Source organism: Beta vulgaris, chromosome 7 (assembly GCF_026745355.1).
Source record: "Beta vulgaris subsp. vulgaris cultivar EL10 chromosome 7, EL10.2, whole genome shotgun sequence".
NCBI lineage: Eukaryota > Viridiplantae > Streptophyta > Magnoliopsida > Caryophyllales > Amaranthaceae > Beta > Beta vulgaris.
This window is the reverse complement of record NC_079208.1, coordinates 1,534,040-1,553,714: the sequence shown is the minus strand read 5'-3', so window position 1 is coordinate 1,553,714 and position 19,675 is coordinate 1,534,040. Positions and strand designations below refer to the sequence as shown.

At 32.3% G+C, this 19,675-nt stretch overlaps 1 protein-coding gene across 1 annotated transcript; it reads left to right on the top strand.

Moving 5' to 3' along the window:
- The first annotated feature begins 1,274 nt into the window (after window positions 1–1,274).
- On the top strand, window positions 1,275–3,861 carry LOC104898210 (G-type lectin S-receptor-like serine/threonine-protein kinase SD2-5). The gene is made up of 2 exons (XM_010685254.4): window positions 1,275–1,811; window positions 2,439–3,861. The coding sequence occupies exons 1-2, from the start codon at window positions 1,413–1,415 to the stop codon at window positions 3,438–3,440; spliced, it is 1,401 nt and encodes a 466-aa protein (XP_010683556.2). The 5' UTR covers window positions 1,275–1,412; the 3' UTR covers window positions 3,441–3,861.
- Window positions 3,862–19,675: the final 15,814 nt, after the last annotated feature.

Sequence of the window (19,675 nt, the reverse complement as noted above, 5' to 3'; positions counted from 1 at the left end):
TGTTTGTGAACCCGGTCCATCAAGACATTTGGCACGGAAAAGTACCCCAATATGTATTATGTTCTTTTCATATTGTGAGTAATACGTCAGAATATCGTAGTACCAATGTCATAAACAACTCATGGTTAGTCTTTATTAAACAAAACCCTCCATAATCCAGCTTTTCAGATTGCATTCATCAAAACAAAGCAATGCTCAGCAATTCATTTACAAAGCCACTTGATATCACACGACAAATTTAGAAGTTATTGGGCCCCTTCTTGCAACCCTTTCCAAGATGTATTTTAAGTATGTTGGATTATAGATAGCCAATTAGCCACATATGCCTAATAGTACAAAGAGATAGATAGCCTTATTTGGAGAAGGATGAGGAGCTAACTCATGTGGTAGAACACTCCCCTCTGATCCTTGAGGTCAGGAGTTTGATCCTTATTCCCAGCAGTATGTTGGGGTATTTCATTAACATGCTTTACCAGCCAATGTGCTGGTAGTTCCTACAAGGCTAGTAGCCTTGGTAGGGGTTACCTCCTTATTTGGAGGGAGTTGTCTTTTTTTCTTGGAGGAAGTATATGTTAGTTTTACCTCAATTGAACAAAACGTTAGAAGAAAGCGACTTATATTAGTGTATAAAGGTTAATCTCACCTGAGTCTTATTTTTAAACACGTCTTCTTTATTACTTCTCTGAATAGAATTATATACTAATTGTATTTATCGTCCAAACATTAAAATTTGAGCCAGATTATAGAAGTGTCGAACTTTTCAGTCGTTTCATACTTTATAATCTTAAAATTTTGTTAACATTTCACATTAATCTATACAAATATATTAAAAGACGTGCATAAACAAGAAACTATGTCACGTGGTGCTTTCCCTAGGAAGTTTTAGTTCATGTAATTAGAGTTTGATCTCGAGACCTCAAGTACATATACTAAAGTTTTAACAAACTAGGCCAAGTTTTATTTAGTGTTATTATCATAAAGTATTATATCAATAAATGAAATTTTTTCTTACCCGGAACATAGTCGGGCCTAATAACTCGTTTTCTCTAATAACAAACCTCAAAATTAGCTGGTTGCTTTGATTACCCATCTTTTCTCTTAGCCTCTCACCAAGTACAATGAAGAAGCAGGCCACACTTTTAGTAATAATACCTCCCCACTACCCCACCAAAGGCAAAAGTAACCTCTTTTTGGTACAACACACTACACACTTGATTATTAAAACATGTAAATCTCACAAACTATATTCATTACTCATTAGTGGAATACACAATACCATAGACAAAAAAAGGCAGAAAATAAAAAGTACAAGTGAACTTTTTTTCTTTGATCCCAAAATTCAACCACCTGCTTCAACAATCTTTCTAGGAAAACACAATCAATGTTAAAACTACAACATAGTATAACAACCAATGAAGTTCATCTACATGTTATGTTTCATAATCCTAGTAGTTTTTATGTTGATAATACTAGGATGTTGCAGGTCTGATATATCAGTAGGTTACAGGTTTACTTTAGCTGTACCAAGTGATTATAGTGAAGGTTTCAATGGTAAGGCATATCTAATGGAAACTGATCAAATGCCACTGAATTTTCGAACTGCCATGAGTGTTGATGCCATTGATGGGCGGTACGCGTGCTCGCTCCAGGTCTTCCTAGGTAATGTTGAGGTGTGGAGTTCAGGGCATGTTTCTAAGTTCTTTACATCTGATGCTTGTGTGCTCGAGTTTACGAAAATGGGGGATCTACGGTTGATTGGGATGAATGAACAGATTGGTTGGCGGACTGCCACTTCAGAACAAGGTGTGGAGGTAACACTTTATTCTAAATACAATGGTTTGAATTTCATTAAGCTTAAGAACACTCTTTGTTCTTAGACTTTTCTCTATATCCAGGTACTTAATTGGGTTGTTAATGTTTATAAATTAGGACTTTTAAGACAAGCTCTAGTAATAAAGATTAAGCTTATGGTTGAGGCACCAGGAATAGATTTATACTCTATCACGCCCCCTCACGCAAGAGCTCTTTGAGCTTGATGTGTGGATGCAACACAAATCTCTCTTATACTTGGCGCTAAATATTCCACTGAGAAAGGAGGGGTGGATGAGATTCGAACCCGTGACCTTTTTGTCACGCTGACTCCGATACCATGTCAAAGGACCAACTCAACCAAAAGCTTAAGCTTATGGTTGAGGCCCCAGGAATAGATTTATACTCTATCAACATACAATTTGAGAACACAGTATTTGTTAATATATCTTAGACTGGTTAATTATAAGAATGTATACATCAAAATTTCCTACATTGTATCTGTTTGGTGAATTTTGAGTTGTTATTGTTGTTTTGTTTAAGAAGATGGTACATACAGAAGATTTTGATTCGAGAAAATCATACACCGAAGTTTTCCTTGATTGTTTTAATTTATTACATTGATGCAGAAATTACTATTGCTGGACACTGGCAATTTAGTACTGGTTGATGCACAAGATAACATAAAGTGGCAAACATTCAATTTCCCAACAAACATCTTACTCTTGGGGCAGAGACTAAGTGTAGCTACTCACTTGACCTCATCTCCTACTAACAACTTCTCCAAATCATTCTTTTCATTTGAGATTCACCATGATAAAGTTGCTCTCTACTTGAATTCAGGTAGTAACAACAAGTATTCTTACTGGGAATATCACCCTTCCAAGAGCAGAAACATCACCTACATCGAATTAGCTTCGAAGGGTCTAGAATTGTTTGATGACAAGTTCAGAAACTTTTCACAGATTCTTTCGCCTTATCAACAACAAGTAAGGTTCCTAGCCCTCAATAATGATACAGGAAACCTCGGTTTTTACTATTATTCACCCTACAAAGACAAGTTTGAGACATCATTTCAAGCTCTAAATACTACTTGTGATCTTCCCCTGGCTTGCTCACCTTATGGAATATGCACGTTTTCGAAGACTTGTTCTTGTATTCGTTTGTTAACAAGGGGCCGAGATAGTTCAAAGGGCGGTTGTAATGCAGGGAAGACTGCAGGACATTTGTGTAGTAAAGATGAAGTTGAGATGCTTGAGTTAAAAGATGCTGGTACATTACTTAAAAATGCTACCTCAATGAGTAATTTTAGTAAAACACAATGTGCAGATTCTTGCTTAGATGACTGTGAATGTGGTGCTGCATTGTATTCGTCGCGTACAAGAGAATGTATGTACTTTGATGTGGTTAGAGGGGTTAAACAGGTGAATAGAGGAAGTGGATTGAGTTATTTGGTTAAGGTTTCTAAGGGAAGTTTTGGGAAACATAAGAAAAGTGGTTTGAGAAAATGGGTTTTGGTTTTAGTACTTGTTGCTGATGGAATGGTTCTGTTTTTGGTATGTGGAGGACTTGGGTACTTCATGGTTTGGAAGAGGAAAAAGAGGTTGAGTGATGGAAACTGTTCTTCATGAACATGAAAGTGAAAGACCTGATTTTGGTTCATTTATAATGAGCTTAATGAACAGATTTTGACAGTTTAATTAGGCCAACTTATTGCAAAGAAAGGTAATTTTAGCTGTAAAAAAGTTTGTGTAAAATCATTTCTATTTACTTTTGTGTTTAGTATTGTTTTTTTTTACTTTTTTAATTCAATTCTTTAATGCTCATTCATGAGCTTAATTAAGAAAGTTTTTTCTTCTTATATAACTTTGATGTCCTGAGATTTGGAGAAATTTCAATTTGGTGACCAGAGTTTATGTATCTTTCCATATCAGAGTATTCACTTTTTTCCCACTCAAATTAAGTAGTATCATAAATTTATAGCAAGTTTGAGTGACAAAATATAGAAAATGAGAAAGATTAAAATTGATTTTAGATGCAATGACTCCATGTCTCCATCAAGAAGTCCAAAGTCAATAGAATCAAAATATCAAATGTTTTTATATGCTTACTAAGTTTTCATCGAATTAATTTGATAGTTAATTTATTTTTATTTTCTAGATAAGATGAAATCCATTACAGATGGATGTTAATTTAGGGATCCGACTTTAAAAAGGGAAAGAATCGAATTCCTATCACATCGGTGGAAGGAGAGCCTCCAACTAGACAATCTTGATTCTTATTTAATTCATTTTTATTAAACCGAACTATCAGCCGCTCCCCCTCCCCCTCGCAAAGCAAATCAAACTTTTTCTATAGTAAGGGGCTGACAGCATGGATGCTTTTACCCATGGTAAGCCCCAATTTCTCTCTTACTTCCGGCCATTACTTTCGTTCTTGTTTTCCACTTTTCTTTACTCCTTTTTGTCCTTTGTATTAAATAATTCTCCATCCTTTGTGTTGGCTTTTCTCCCCCTTTCGGGGTTAACTGTCTTTTATGGTATATCCATGGGATGATCATAAGTGTCAAATATTTTATCATCAACAATGAAATCACCCCTTCCCTATTCCTCTCAAATTAATTGTTAGTTCATTTAAATATAAAGTATCTTCAATTTTTCATTAATCTTATACTCCATTATTTTTTAAAAGCTCATTAATTCGAATTCTCGTTTAGATTTTTTTTTCTCAAGAATTTTCCAATTTTTGTTGATTTAGTTTTCGCTTCTAACTCTACTGTGAAGGAGTCTACTCGAAATTGGTGGTTGGTTGGTGGATACTAATTCAGGTTCACTTATTTGCTGCTCCTTCGTCCCAGCAAATAAGTGAACATATTGCCAAAAATAGAAATATTATTGCAAATAATAGAGAATTGTCAAATGTGAGAAACGTCATAAGTAAAAAAGAGAGGAAGTATGGTTATACATGTATACTATATTAGGGGAAAGGGAGAGGTGAACTGAAGTGTTAGGCTTATACCTGAAACATGTGGTTCAATACATCAATCTAGGTTAGTTTTATATATAACATTTTTTTATAGAAAAAAATACAAAAAATGAACCGCTAGTCTACAGAGACAAAAATTTAGCCACACAATATTCATTAATAAGGAGAGTTTAATTAACCCATGAATTGAAGGGAATTACCAAGGATGTCTAGACCTAGTAGTTGGTGCTGTGAACAATAGATGACATATTCGACTCTTTCCTCCTTTTTTTTATCTCTATTATATAAGGGAAGGGGGGGAGCAATGGTGTCCTCTTTTGAAATGCCTATTTTGCCCCCCTTCCCTTTCTAAATTACAAAAGGAATGTCAAAATCAAAATTCGCACTCAAAGAAAACTACCGAAAATAAATTTACAACACTCACTCACAAATCACTTAAAAGAATAAACTTTACAAATCAACCATACAATTGAGGAAATCACATTATAAAAATCACGCAAATCACTCAAATAATCAGGAAACTTTATTAAAACTTAAAATTAATGTACAAACTAAAACTAGCTAATAACCTAGAACGTCAATACATACAAAAACATTTACAAAAAATTACTTACAAATCACTATTCTCAAGAACCATTCACAATTAATGGTGGGTCATGATAAAAAAAATAGAGGTGTATTTGTAGTGAAATCAGAATTTAGAAGTTAGACAATAAGAAAAAAAAATTATTTACTTTTTTATAGTATTTTCTATATATAATGAAACTTTTACATATATTTGGACCTATTTTTTTCTATTAAATAATAGCGATTAATTATCAAGGTAAAAATGTTTATGTAAAATATCATTTAAGAATTAAAGCACAAGATATCTCTATTATATAAGGGAAGGGGGGAGCTATAGTGTCCCCGAATGAAGAGACTATGTTACCCCCTTCCCATTATAAATTACAAAAGAAATCAAAGGGGGCTTCAAACAAAAATATCAAAAAAAATAATTATAACAATCACTCACAAGTCAACTAAAATCATAAAATTGCATAATTTACGTTATGCAAATCACTAAAATGAGGAAACTTTACAAAAACTTAAAAACTCACTTACAAACTACAACCTGTGAAAAAATTGACTTGAAATTAAAGTGTCTACTTTCTTTACAATTTATGAAGTACTGTACTTAATTCAAAAATCAACTAAAAAATTATAATATTAAAAACATAAATAAATTCAATAAAATTTCTATTTTGTTCATAGAATTTAACTTTGAAAAGTTAAAAAAAACAAAACAAAAAGAATGGTGAGAGACTTAAGTGACAGAAACTAAACCAATCAAATTTTGCAACTAAAAACAATTATAGTTTGTATGTCTAATTAATGTTTAAATTTTGACTGTTATGCCAAAGAAAATCGAATTTCTGTTTCGAAAAAAAATTTAAGCACGCATCGCGTGCAAAAAATTCTAGTACTTTATACTACATTCGTGATTCATATAGATAAAAAAAATAAATTGAAGGAAATTTATATTCCTCGCGAATAAAATGGAGCGTATTAAACTATTGAAGTAAGATGACCAACAAAGTTTGTAATTCCTTGAAATGAAATTTGGGTCTCAACTACAGCAAACGTGAATGACTGAATGGTACTTGGAGTTGCATTTTGATACTCTGTGGGGCTTTGGCCCACCCCGGATAATAGGCAACATTTTTGGGACAGCTGCGATGCATGGATCATGAGATGGGCTGTGAGATGGAAGGAGTAATGGGGTGCAACATGTACCAGGATAATTTCTTACTGGGCTAAACAACTGCAAATTCTTAAGTGCTTACGAGAACACCTAGAACTTTCAAATATATTCTCGTTCTTGTTCTTGTTCTTGTTATTGCACGTTTGTCGCATATTTAGTATTTTGCTTAAATGAGCAAAATGAAAAATGTGCACATATAAAATGTGAGAGGGAGCATCTAGTTCTAACTTCTAAGAAGTCTTAAGAGGCGAGAGCACTATGATGTCTTTGCTAAAGAACACGCATGGGCCATCTTCTATGTAGCACCTAATGGACAAGCTAGTAATAAAGTAGCATATGTGTTCTACCTAATTAATACTAGAATTTTTTGCACGCGATGCGTGCTTGAATTTTTTTCGAAACGAATACTCGATTTTCTTCGGTATAAAAGTCAAAATTTGAACATTAGACATATGAAGTATGATTGTTTTTAGTTACTAAATTTGATTGGTTTAGCATCTGTCACTTAAGTCTCTCACCATTCTTTTTGTCTTTTTTTTTTTTTTTTTTTTTTTTTTTTTTTTTTTTTTTTTTTACTTTTCAATGTTAAATTCTATGAACAAAATATAAATTTTATTGAATTTATTTATGATTTCTAATATTATAATTTTTTAGTTGATTTTTGAATTAAGTACAATTCATTTTAAATTGTAAAGAAAGTGGACACTTTGATTTCAAGTCAATTTTTTCATAGGTTGTAGTTTGTAAGTGAATTTTTAAGTTTTTGTAAAGTTTCCTCATTTTAGTGATTTGCATAACGTAAATTATGCAATTTTATGATTTTAGTTGACTTGTGAGTGATTGTTATAATTATATTTTTGGTATTTTTGTTTGAAGTCCCCTTTGATTTGTAAGTGAATTTATAATTTAGAATGGGAAGGGGATAACATAGTCTCTTCATTCGAGGACTGATAAGTGACATTTATGTCACTTCTAGGAGTAGTTTTTACATTATTTTCATAGTTATTTTCATAAATTTATACCTATTTTAGCCTTTATTTCTTATTTTCACATTTTGCAGCTTAATTTATTTATTTAGTATTTTTTGTTTGTTTTTAGGTCTTCATTTCGTAATTTCTTTCTTTCCTTTGTTTTATTAATTTTATAGATGAATTAGTTTAGTTTTTTGTATTAATTTTCTATTTAATTCCCTTTAGTCACTCTTGTTTTCCGGTCTCGTGCTTTATCTTTATGTGTGTAGGTGAGTGTTTGCGGAACTGGAAGGACGAAATTTATGGAGTTAAGTTCAATTTAAAAGTCCCAAAACTTCATCCTTCTTCATGGCCAACATATCCTACACCACACCATGACTCTTATCCTACACCACATCGTTCTATATCCAACACCACACCAATCCCCAATACACTACCACCACTATCTTCCTCCATCCATATACCCACAGTACATTAAATCTCCTGCTCAGATTAATCGCAACGCTACCATTTCAATCCAAGACACTAAACTCCATCTCCACTGCAATCCAATCATTTGTCCCAAAACAGAACGGAGCGGGCGCTCCTCTGTAGAACGGAGCGTGCGCTCCGCTGGACTACAACAAAAACAGAATGGAGGCAGAATGTATGAGCGACCATGGAGAGACCACGGAGCGGGCGCTCAAAGAAAAAAACGTGCTCAAACACTCATTAAGTAGATCAAGGGTTGTCATTTATTGGAGCAAAATCTATGGTGAAAATTGAACAGTAAAAGAGATTGGATTGGAAAAGAAACAACGGTGATGATTGATAGACATTGATGATGAAGATCGACGATGATGATGGATGTTGACGTCGGTGTTGATTGGTGATGAAGCCAAGAAGTGCGAAGGAAGGGATAAAAAAAATATCTCCAAATGAAATGCAGACCTCACCGAAGAAGAACAGGAGAAAAGTAGTGTGGTTTTGGAGGTTTTGATTTTTTCTATTTTTCAACTTTCTTTTTCCTTTTTCTTTCTTCCTTTCTTTTCTCCTCTACTGTACTTCACGTGTTCCCACTTTTTCATTTTTATCTTTTCCTTTTTCCTTTTTCCTTTTTTTTACTTCCTCTTTTTACTCCTTTTCTTTAACTTCTCCTTTTTATCTTTTCCCCCTTTTTTTTTCTTATTTTCTATTTTAATTTTAGTAGGAGTATAAATACTTTGAACCCACATTTTGTGGAAGAGTTTTTTTTTTTAGCCTAGTTTTATTTTTTTCACCACTTTTAGATTTTAGGGTTTTTAGAGAGGTTTAACCTCCATAGTTTAGTTTAGGGAGAAAAAGGGGGAAATCTCAAATAAAGATGGAGATTGTAGATTCAAGAGTGACACTTGTATTGAAACTTTCAACCATTAATCAATGAGCATTTCTTACTCTATCTCCTCTTTTATTGTTTTATTTTCATTGTTTTTCTTAGATTAGTTGTTCTTGATTAGTTTAATTATTTATGATTTATTTTATTTAGTTTAATGTTAGATTAATGATTATTATCATGTTATTAAAGTTTAATTTCTCTAAAGTCCTCATTTTTGTATTTATGGAGTAGTTTGTTGGTTAGGGTTTGGGTGAAAACCCAACCATGATTGAATTGGGCATTTGAGATTAGATTTAGAGATTTGTGTGATTAAATTATTGCTTGTTTAGCTCTTCTAATCTATGTTGCATTCTTTTTGATCACTTGAATGTCGTATTAGATGGAGTTGATTGATTTAGGTTGGCATGAGAGTGTGACCTATTGATTTCTATTTTTGACTTGGGTTACTTTGAACCTCGGGATATGTTAGTAATGGATGAGAGTCCTTATTTGATGTCTTTGAGGATTTCTCCGCCTATGAGAGTAGGATGGGAGTTGTGTGTTGGGTCAATAGCTAATTCAAGTAGTGTTCATGTATTATCTCTATGTTTGATATTCTTATGCCTATTTCATGATTAGTTGGTGTTTAATCCCATCTCCTAACTTTAGTTATCTTTGATATTTAGCTTTTTCGTAGTTTTAGTTGGTTATTGACAATTTCCGACTTGATTCCGGCCTAGCTTATTGTTTTATCAATACATTTTGGTGTTCCTTAGTCCCTGTGGATTTCGACCCTTACTTATCACTTTACCTAGTTTAGTGATTTAGTTAGGTTTTGTTTGATTTTAGGAGGCTAGTAACGACCTAATTTTTCCTATATCAAGGACACCATAGCTTCCCCCTTCTCATATATAATAGAGATATGTTGTACTTTAATTGTTAAATGATATTTTACATAAACTTTTTTACCTTGATAATTAATCGCTATTATATAATAGAAAAAGATAGGTCCAAATATATATAAAAGTCTCATTATATATAGGAAACACTATAAAAAAGTAAATAATTTTTTTCCTTGTCTAACTTCTAAATTATGATTTCACTACAAATACACCTCTATTTTTTATTATGACCCAACATTAATTGTGAACGGTTCTTGAAAATAGTGATTTGTAAGTAAATTTTTGTAAATGTTTTTGTATGTATTGACGTTCTAGGTTATTAGTTTTAGTTTGTATGTTAATTTTAAGTTTTGATTAAGTTCCCTGATTATTTGAGTGATTTGCGTGATTTTTATAACGTGATTTTCTAAATTGTATGAGTGATTTGTAAAGTTTCTTCTTTTAAGTGATTTGTGAGTGATTTGTGAGTGAGTTTTGTAAATTAATTTTCGATAGTTTTCTTTGAGTGTCGGTTTTGATTTTGACATTCCTTTTGTAATTTAGAAAGGGAAGGGGGGCAAAATAGGCATTTCAAAAGAGGACACCATTGCTCCCCCCTTCCCTTATATAATAGAGATAGGTGTTGCTAATTAGGATTTCGGAAGTTTAATTTGATGGAATTTAGCACATGCTTAAATAATACTTCCTCGGTTCCTTCGTTGTTATTTACTTCCAACACTTAATATTCTGAATTGTTTCAATTTACTTGCAACACTATATTTTTTGGGTATCTTTTTTTTCTCTATCTCTCTCCTCATCACATAGGTCACTTTTTCTATATGTGACAGCTCAAATGAGACTTCTACATATATGAATTAGATCAATACTTTCTAGCTCTAGCTGAGGCTGACCTTCCTCTAGTCTAGAGAAAGAATTAAATTAAATAGTGAAATAAGTTATATATAAATAGTGAAAGTTGTCTACACAAAAGCTAATCCATCCATTGGAGAAAGAAATAGATTAAATACGTGGTGAATCTAATTCAATAATACTTAAAACTTTTTATTCATTAATTTCTAATAGGGTTGATTATTGTATTTTTTTCACGTGTTTGTATATCACCGTGTTATTATCTACACAAATTTCTAGTGTAAATGCTGCACCATAATTTATGCTGTAATAATTTACAAATCACCACTTCTTTTGTAAAAAAAATTCAAATGACATGAAATAAATGTTAGAATGACATGAAATAAATGTCAGAATGACATGAAATTTATGTCATTATTTATATAATGATATATAGTCTATGTCTTTTTTGTTAAGCTGTAACAAATATTATATAATAAATTATGATATAACATGTTATATTCAAAACGCATTCTAAAATATAACATTCCTATCCAACAACCATATAGTCTCTTACTCTCTTGCAGTTGGAGGACTTGGAGTATTTCCAATCAAAAGTTATGACATTCCAGCTTGCAACCATGAACAATAATATAGGAAAATAAAACATGGTTGAAAAGAAAATTTTATGTGCTTCGTAAAACACAACTCCACGAGTAATCTAGAGTTACCCTTGAATAGGGGTGAAAGTTATTCGGATAAATCCAAAACCCAATCCAATCCAATCCGAATTAGTAATTCGGATTGGATTCGAACTGTGTTCTTATTGGATTCAGATTGAGATTTTTTAAAAAAATGGATTTTCGGATCGGATTGGATTGAGGATAATTGTATCCAAAAATCCAATATAACCGAATAGTAATATGCCTTGTATTATGTATCTGGATTGGGCTTAAGTGCTTAACTGATTTTTTATTATAAAAAAACCTACTCCATAGCCCAATACACATAGCACTTCAATCCTTCCCCTAAAACACTAACTGCATTTAATTCCTCATTTCCTAAATCTACTAGGCTGTTGTTGTGCTTAAGTTATTTAATTGAAAAACTAGAGTTTGAAAAAATTGGATTTTCGGATCGGATCCAATCTAAAGTATGAAATTTCGGATTGGATGCAAACCCTAATTAGTTTGGATTCAGATTGAAAAATCGAAATCCAAATTTTATTCGGATTGGATTAGGCCCTAATCCAAACCACACACCGAACTTTCACCCCTACCCTTGGCAATGTATTAAAAATAATAATGCAACTCAATGATTGGATGTAATGAAAGTTATCGTGTGATATATTTTCTCTTTTTTTTTTCTATTTAGAATTTTGATACTATTCATAAATAAATAATTTTTTAAATTTTTTTTCGATTAATAAGAAAAAAACATAATCACGTGAGATATTATTTGATCATTTTTATAAATACATTAAAAATATCAAGGGAAATTTCCTCAGGTACCCCTAAGGTTTGACGTAATTCTCAAATTACCCCTCACATTTGGGAAATTCCCCAGATACCCCCGAACTTTGACTCTGTGCTCAAAATGACACCTTAAACTTTCAATCTTCTCCCTCTTCTTCCACCTACATGCCTCTACCTCTCCTTCCCATCTTCATCTGGTGAATTTTTCCCATTTTTTATGATGGTGAAGTTAATTCTCTCTCCTTGTTAATTTTCCCCAAATTAATGATGGTTATTGTTGTTATTCTTATAATTGAAGCTGCCATGAGAATTTATGGGTTTTAGAAATGGATTTTATACACCATTTTCATGGAAGTAGTCACAGAAAATTGGCCTAGGTTTTATTTTCTTCTTCTCGGTGTTGGGGGGTTGGGTTTTCTGGGTTTGTGTTTGAATGCTATTCTGAGAACAACGAGGAATGAAGTTGAAGGGGATGTGAAGTTTAGGGGAGAGAGAGATGAAGAAGATAGAGAAGAGGGGTTTAAGAGGGATTGAAAAAGGATTTATGGGAGACTTGAGTATGAAAAGAGATGAAGAAGATGAAGATGGGAGGAGAGATAAAGGCATGTAGGTGGAAGGAGAGGGAGAAAATTAAAGGTTTAAGGTGCCATTAATGGGGGATTGTGGGAGAAGAGATGAAGAAGATGAAGATGGAGAGGAAAAAGAGTAAGAAACCCTAACGGCGTTGGGGTTCCATCAATAGTAAGGGTATTTTGAGCATAAAGTCAAAGTTCGGGGGTATCTGGGGAATTTCCCAAATGTGAGGGGTAATTTGAGAATTACGTCAAACCTGAGGGGTACCTGAGGAAATTTCCCAAATATCAAACTTATAATTTTTTTACTAATATGTAACTAAAGATATTAATAATATAAAACGTGCATATTGGCAAATGTGAAAAAGTAAGTAGGAAAAACATTTTGTAACGGAAGAGTATAATTGTGGAGTCAAATTATTTTAGACATAGACTTTTATACACTTTTAAAATTTTGCTTAATTTTTGATAAATTTACTAAATTTTTAATGGTTACGAAATTTTGAACAATCAAGACAGGTCAAAATATCCGCGCTGGGCCCTCTCTTGACTTCCAACATGAGGTGAATTGGGCCACTTCATCACAATTATATTGGCTTTCCTTTCTCCAAAAAATCTTTAACACCTCTCATATTGCAATGGGTCAAGATCATCTGCTCTGATGTCATGATAAACTTCATTGAGCGGAGCCTTATACAAGGCCGCACCGGAAAAGAGTTTGATAGTTGGAGATGAGAATGCAAAGTACAAAGCAGATGTTGGAAATAAAAATTTCTTCATTCTCTCATTCATTGAATCACAAGTTCGAGCTAAGTAGTAGCTTTCTTTCTTTTAATGTTTTTCATGTTAAGCGGTGTGGGAATACTGTAGCACATTATGTAGCTCGAATCCCTCCCTCGGGGGGGAGGGAACAAGTGTTTGTGGATGATTTTCCGCAAGGTGCTTTGGTCTTAGCGGAACTGGATGTTTATTAATAATATGGTCTACGTTTCCCCTCAAAAAAAAAAAAAAAAAAAAAAACTAAGCCCTAAACAAAGCTAATGACTTGCTAAAAATATGGAGATAGTAGCTATCTAACTTAACAGCCCACTATATTACCCCACTAAACTTTGACTAAATAATAACCACATGCATAATAACCACCTTGACTACATGACTAAAAATAATGAACCAAGGACAATGGAATTACAACCCACTAATAACTAGTTACTTTTTAAAGAACATTGTATTGTATAAGGTTGGTAGAGTTTCATTCTAAAAATAACTGGTAATAAGTGGAGTACCTATCAATCTATATGTTAAGTATTCTCTCTTAATTTATTCAATGTGGAACAATTACTCCCAACTCACATGTGAAGATAATGCTTAATTAAGGAGTATAATATTTCGTTTGATGAGTGATATAAAATCAAGCAGGAAACCGAGGTGATCATATAGGATTAAAACTTGATTTCTAATACATTGCAAGTTATATGTGATATCATTATCATTATTGTAGATTAATATCACCTACGTACCAATCATGTTGTTATTAGAATTATCCATGTAATTTCTGGATGCACATATATTTTATCAGTGGCGGAACCATATTAGGCTAAGTGGGGGTCCTTTGATCCCACTTGCATATGAAAAAATGAAATTATTTTTTATTAAATTTTGAATTTTCCATTTTTTTCTTAAAAGTTTGACCACTTGACCCCAATAAATTTTATGAAATGTTTTTGACCCTATTTAGTATTATTTCTAGTTCCACCAATGCATTTTATTGCTTTTTTTTTTTATATATATAAAATGTAACTTCTCAAGCTCCTTATAGAAAACCAATATTCTTATCTATATGAAATGAAAATGAGTGGGGCTACACAAAATTGGAGATATGAGGATGTGATAGAGAAATATAAAGACAAAACTACATATGCATGAAAGCAAATATATTACAAATGAACATGCAACAAATACAAAAAGGAATCTGCTCGTGATCATACCTGGTTTTAGAGAGAGATTTGAAAGTGAGGCTTTAAGGAATGATATATAGAAGCTGTCAAAGTTATTCTTCTGTTTAGCTGTCAATGCTTCCAAACATCTCTCACGGGGGATTATTATAGTGAAAGGTGGTTCTTGGCCCATGCAATCATGACGACGGAATAGGATCCAAAAATATAAAGACTCCATAATATATTTATTTTTAATTGTTTTAAGATTAGACAAAAGAAAACATTTAGATCAGTAGTAAAAGCGAGGCGTTAAGGAACGATAGAAGCTGTCAAAGTTATTCTTCTGTTTAGCTGTCAATGCTTCCAAACATCTCTCACGGGGGATTATAGTTATATGCATCTTTAATAATGATCTCTCTTTTTCTGTTATCTTCTCTTCTCTTCTCTTAGCTTTTTCTGTCATTAATTTTATGACCTTTTCCCCACTTCTAAGTACTTCTTTGATCTCCCATTATATATATGAAAAGAGTACTACTTTGATATCCTTCAAACTTCTTGGTCCGACGATATATGCATGCACATCACATTCTGTAATTGTTGGTTTCTACTTTTACCTTTTGTGCATATTTATATGACATGCATGCAATATAGTACTTAGGGGTTGTTTGTCTTTAGTACGTAATTTCAACACTTAATTGTACGGAATGAGTTTCACTATGTTAATTTTCGGATTATATGAAATGGGTCTGGATAACCCAATAAGGAGGGAGAGAATTTAGTCCACTTACAAGACAAGGAGGTTCCATCCTAAAACCAATTGGTGATAGGAGGAGTGACTCCTAATCTTATAAAGTGGTTTAGTCTCTCCTTTTTCTAAACACTCACATGTGGTAATTAATGGAATTCAACAAACTAGCTAGTATAATAAATCTTACTTCATCACTAATAGATGGTTATAAACTAGTTTCTATTTTACGTATTTTTCAAGTGGTTAATGCAAGTTCTATTGAATATCAATCTAGTAAGTAATATCAAACAGTAATAGAACAACGAAACAACAAAAGCAATAAATGATACATGAAAACTATTACGTGGAAACTCAAGAACTGGGAGAAAAACCATGAATATGCACTAGGAATTGATGAATGTTCAAGAAAAGATTACAAAAGCTCTCCAAGATCTCTCTCTAGCCTTTTCTCTCTTGAATATGACAATAATAATAATAATAATAATAATAATAATAATAATAATAATAATAATAATAATAATAAAATAATAATAATAATAAGAAGAAGAAGAAGAAGAAGAATACAGTTATAAACGCATTAGGGTAAACCTATTAATACTCCACTCGAAAAAAACGCGTTTCCGCATCATATTAACCACCGCTCGATCTGGTCGGGCGACACCGTCCGATCGGGCGACCAATTCGCCAAATCAACTCTAGATGCGGGCCCGATCGGGCGAAACAGCCTGCTGCACACTTCGTCTCGGCCCGATTGGGCGACACTGCCCGACCCAATTAGGCAAAGCCTCCATAAAACATTTTGACGCACTTTCTTTCACGCAACCTCATCTCCACACCATACACACGCCTTGAGCCCCATATTGACTATATGCCCAAAGTTAGTTCTTTAGGATTAATAAGCTTGTTGATTTGAGAGTCAAATTACTTATGATTGAATGCACTTTAGTTGCAATTAAACATGAACATTATGTCATGCCGATATTTAAGAATTAGCTAGAGCAGGACTGTCTTAAATATTTTGGAGGCCCTGTTCAAATTTTATTTTTAGGCCCCTGATATTAATTTTTTTTTTTGCAATTTAGATGATACTTTTGTTTTAATTATTTTACGATTATATATTTATATTCTTGCAAATTGAAAAACTAAAACCTCAAACTAAATTGAAATGACTAAATACAAAACCAAGATATTAACAATATTCTACTTACACAAATACCATTAATAATATTACTATCCCATCCTAAAAAGTTATAGTAGGAAAGAATAATTATATGAAATCAAATAGTTGAACATGTGAACAAGTGACAAAGAACTCAAAAAAGAAGAAAGGAAAGAATATTTGGAGTATATCACACTTTCCCAAAAAAAAAAAATTACAAACAATGCATAAAAGGAGGAAGGGAAAGAGTGGAAAATAAGTAGAGATTTTAGGCTCATAGTAGTTTCGAACCCGCATAATTAGACTCCATTCTTGGAGTAATAAAATGAGGGTTTACCAACTCCGCCAACATTTATAACTGAAGTATAACAACGCCACAAATACATTTTGCTGTCTATTTTCCAGATTTGAGGCTTCTTAAAATTTGGGGCCCTATGCTATTGGAATGTTTAATTTGCACAACCTAATAGTTGGGCCTGGCTAGAGTGGCGTGTAATAGACAAACAATTTATATGTATGTCATCAATGAAGATAGAAATTTCATTCGTTTCAAGTTTTAGCTTAAGATGGAAATTGAGTTGTATACAATAATCTTTCTGCGCTTTGACATTTCCATATTTGGTGATTTGGTCGTGTTCAGAAAATAAAAATCAAACTCTAATACTTTGGTCGTGTTATAAAGATTAAATATACTTCATTCATTCTACATTATTTGCAATATTTTGACTAAAAAATTCTCATATTTTTTGTTAAAGTGTTATAAGTAATTCAAAATGGAGGAAGTTTAAGAATCTCTAATATTTTAGTCGATTTAGGGTGCGTTCTATTCAACTTATTGGACCTGAACTTATTGGAACTTATCTGAACTGAACTTATTGAACCTGAACTGAACTTATTGGAACTTATTAAACCTGATTGGACCTGATTGGACCTGATTCAACTTATTGGACCTGATTGAACTTGATTGGAACTTATTGGACCTGATTGAACCTGATTGACCTTATTGGACCTTATTGGAACTTATTGACCCTGATTGAAACTTATTAGACCTTATTGGACCTGATTGAAACTTATTAGACCTTATTGAACCTGATTGAAATTATTTGACCTTATTAGACAAAAGCATTGACCATGAATAACATAAATATTACCACTAACGTAAATACTGCCCCTCAAAATTTTTTATGGAATAATAATTATTATAATTCGTCCTTTAAAAAATAATGATTATTAATTATCTCTTATGATAATTTATTTAACAAAAAAAATATTATTTATATATTTGCCTATACATAACTTTCATCACTAATATATCTAATAGTGTTGTTTTAATTTTATAAAACACTAGTAGAAAATCAAAAAATTAATTTTATAAAATACTAGTAGTTACTAATTTAAGCTGAGCAAAAGGCAGTGAACTTTCATTGTAAAGAGCTTTACATGAGCTGAAAAGGTTGCTTACACGCATGGATAACATACCATTGCATGTTGGAGGTGAAAATCGTTCTCATTGGATCCATAGATTATTGAATGGTCATCCACAATTATGCAAGGAACAATTAAGAGTAGAAAAACATATTTTCATCAACCTTGTGAATCTGCTCATGGAAAAACAACTAATCTCAGATGGAAGGTTTGTACTTGTTGCGAAGCAGGTTGGCATATGTTTGTATATCCTGGCGAAAGCCGATTCATATCGTGATGCAGCTGATAGATTTCAACACTCAATATCAACTATTTGTATCTATAATAGAAAGGTATTGCTAGCCTTAGTTGCATTATCAAAAGATATCATTCGGCCATATCAAAGTTTAAATGAAGTTCCAACAAAAATCGCCAACAATGATAAGTATTGGCCTTTCTTTAAGGTAATAATCACTTCCCTCAACTTTTTCAATATTGTTATGAAGATGATCGCCATTACTTTATGATTACTGTTTCTATGTAGGATTGTATTGGTGCTCTAGATGGGACCACATAGACGCAATAGTAGGAGATAAAGCTGCACAACCATTTAGAGGTCGTAAAGGAAACAAAACGTGGAATGTGTTAGCTTCTTGTTCTTTTGATATGCTTTTCATGTACATTTGTGTCGGGTTCGAAGGAAGTGCACATGACATAGCGGTTTTGAGGCATTGTTTAAGCGATCCTAATATGGGATTCCACCACCACTCCAGGTATCATATTATTGTTGCTAAGTATTTGAAGCATTATTTAACTATGATTATAAATTTTCTTTTTTGCACTAACAGGAAAATATTATTTGGTTGACTCTGGATATCCAAATTCTACCGGGTATTTGAGTCCATATCAAGAGAAAGGTTTGAGAGTTCATACTCCTGAATTTAGGAATGGTCCTCCACCAAAGGGAAAGTTAGAGCATTTTAATTATCGGCATTCTTCATTACGTGGGACTGTACTGTTGAAAGAATTTTTGGTGTACTAAAAAATAGATGGAAGTTCTAAGATGAATTGCCGAAGATGGATGATGCTTACCAGTTGGCTATCATCGTGGCAACATGCACGCTACATAATTTTATTCGTTTACATGATTTAGGAATTCCAGTTTCGCAAGTAGTTGAAACCGTGTAACCAAGAGCTGATTTGGATTTGACTGACAAGACGAGAACAAAGAATATGGAGATAACTCGGGCGAAAATTGCAGATGAAATATGGTTGGCTGTTGATGAAGAAAACGTATTGATTGAAGAGGATGATGTAGAAGATGAAGAAAGATACTCCGATGAAGAAAGATACTCCAGTGATGATAATGAAGCAATCAATTGATAACATTTATATCTTTCGTAGTTATTAGTAATGAAAACATGTTATCTCTAGTTATATAAAGACGAATTGCAAAATATTGTAATTATAATAATTATTATTATTATTGTTAACCTTAATTATTTGACCATGATTATAATATTATTCAATAGCAATATGAATAATCAAATAATAGACAATAATACAAGTATAATACTATACATTGTGGTACTTTAATAAAAATTCTAATAATAACATAATCAGCTAATAGTAATATGAATAATAAAATAATAGACATAATACAAATAAATAATAAAATAATAGACATAATAAAATAAATAATAAATAAAAGAACTAATACAAGTATAATACTATATAATTCATTGTGGTACTTTAATTAAAATTCTAATAATAACATAATCCGCTAATAGTAATATGAAATTATGAATAAC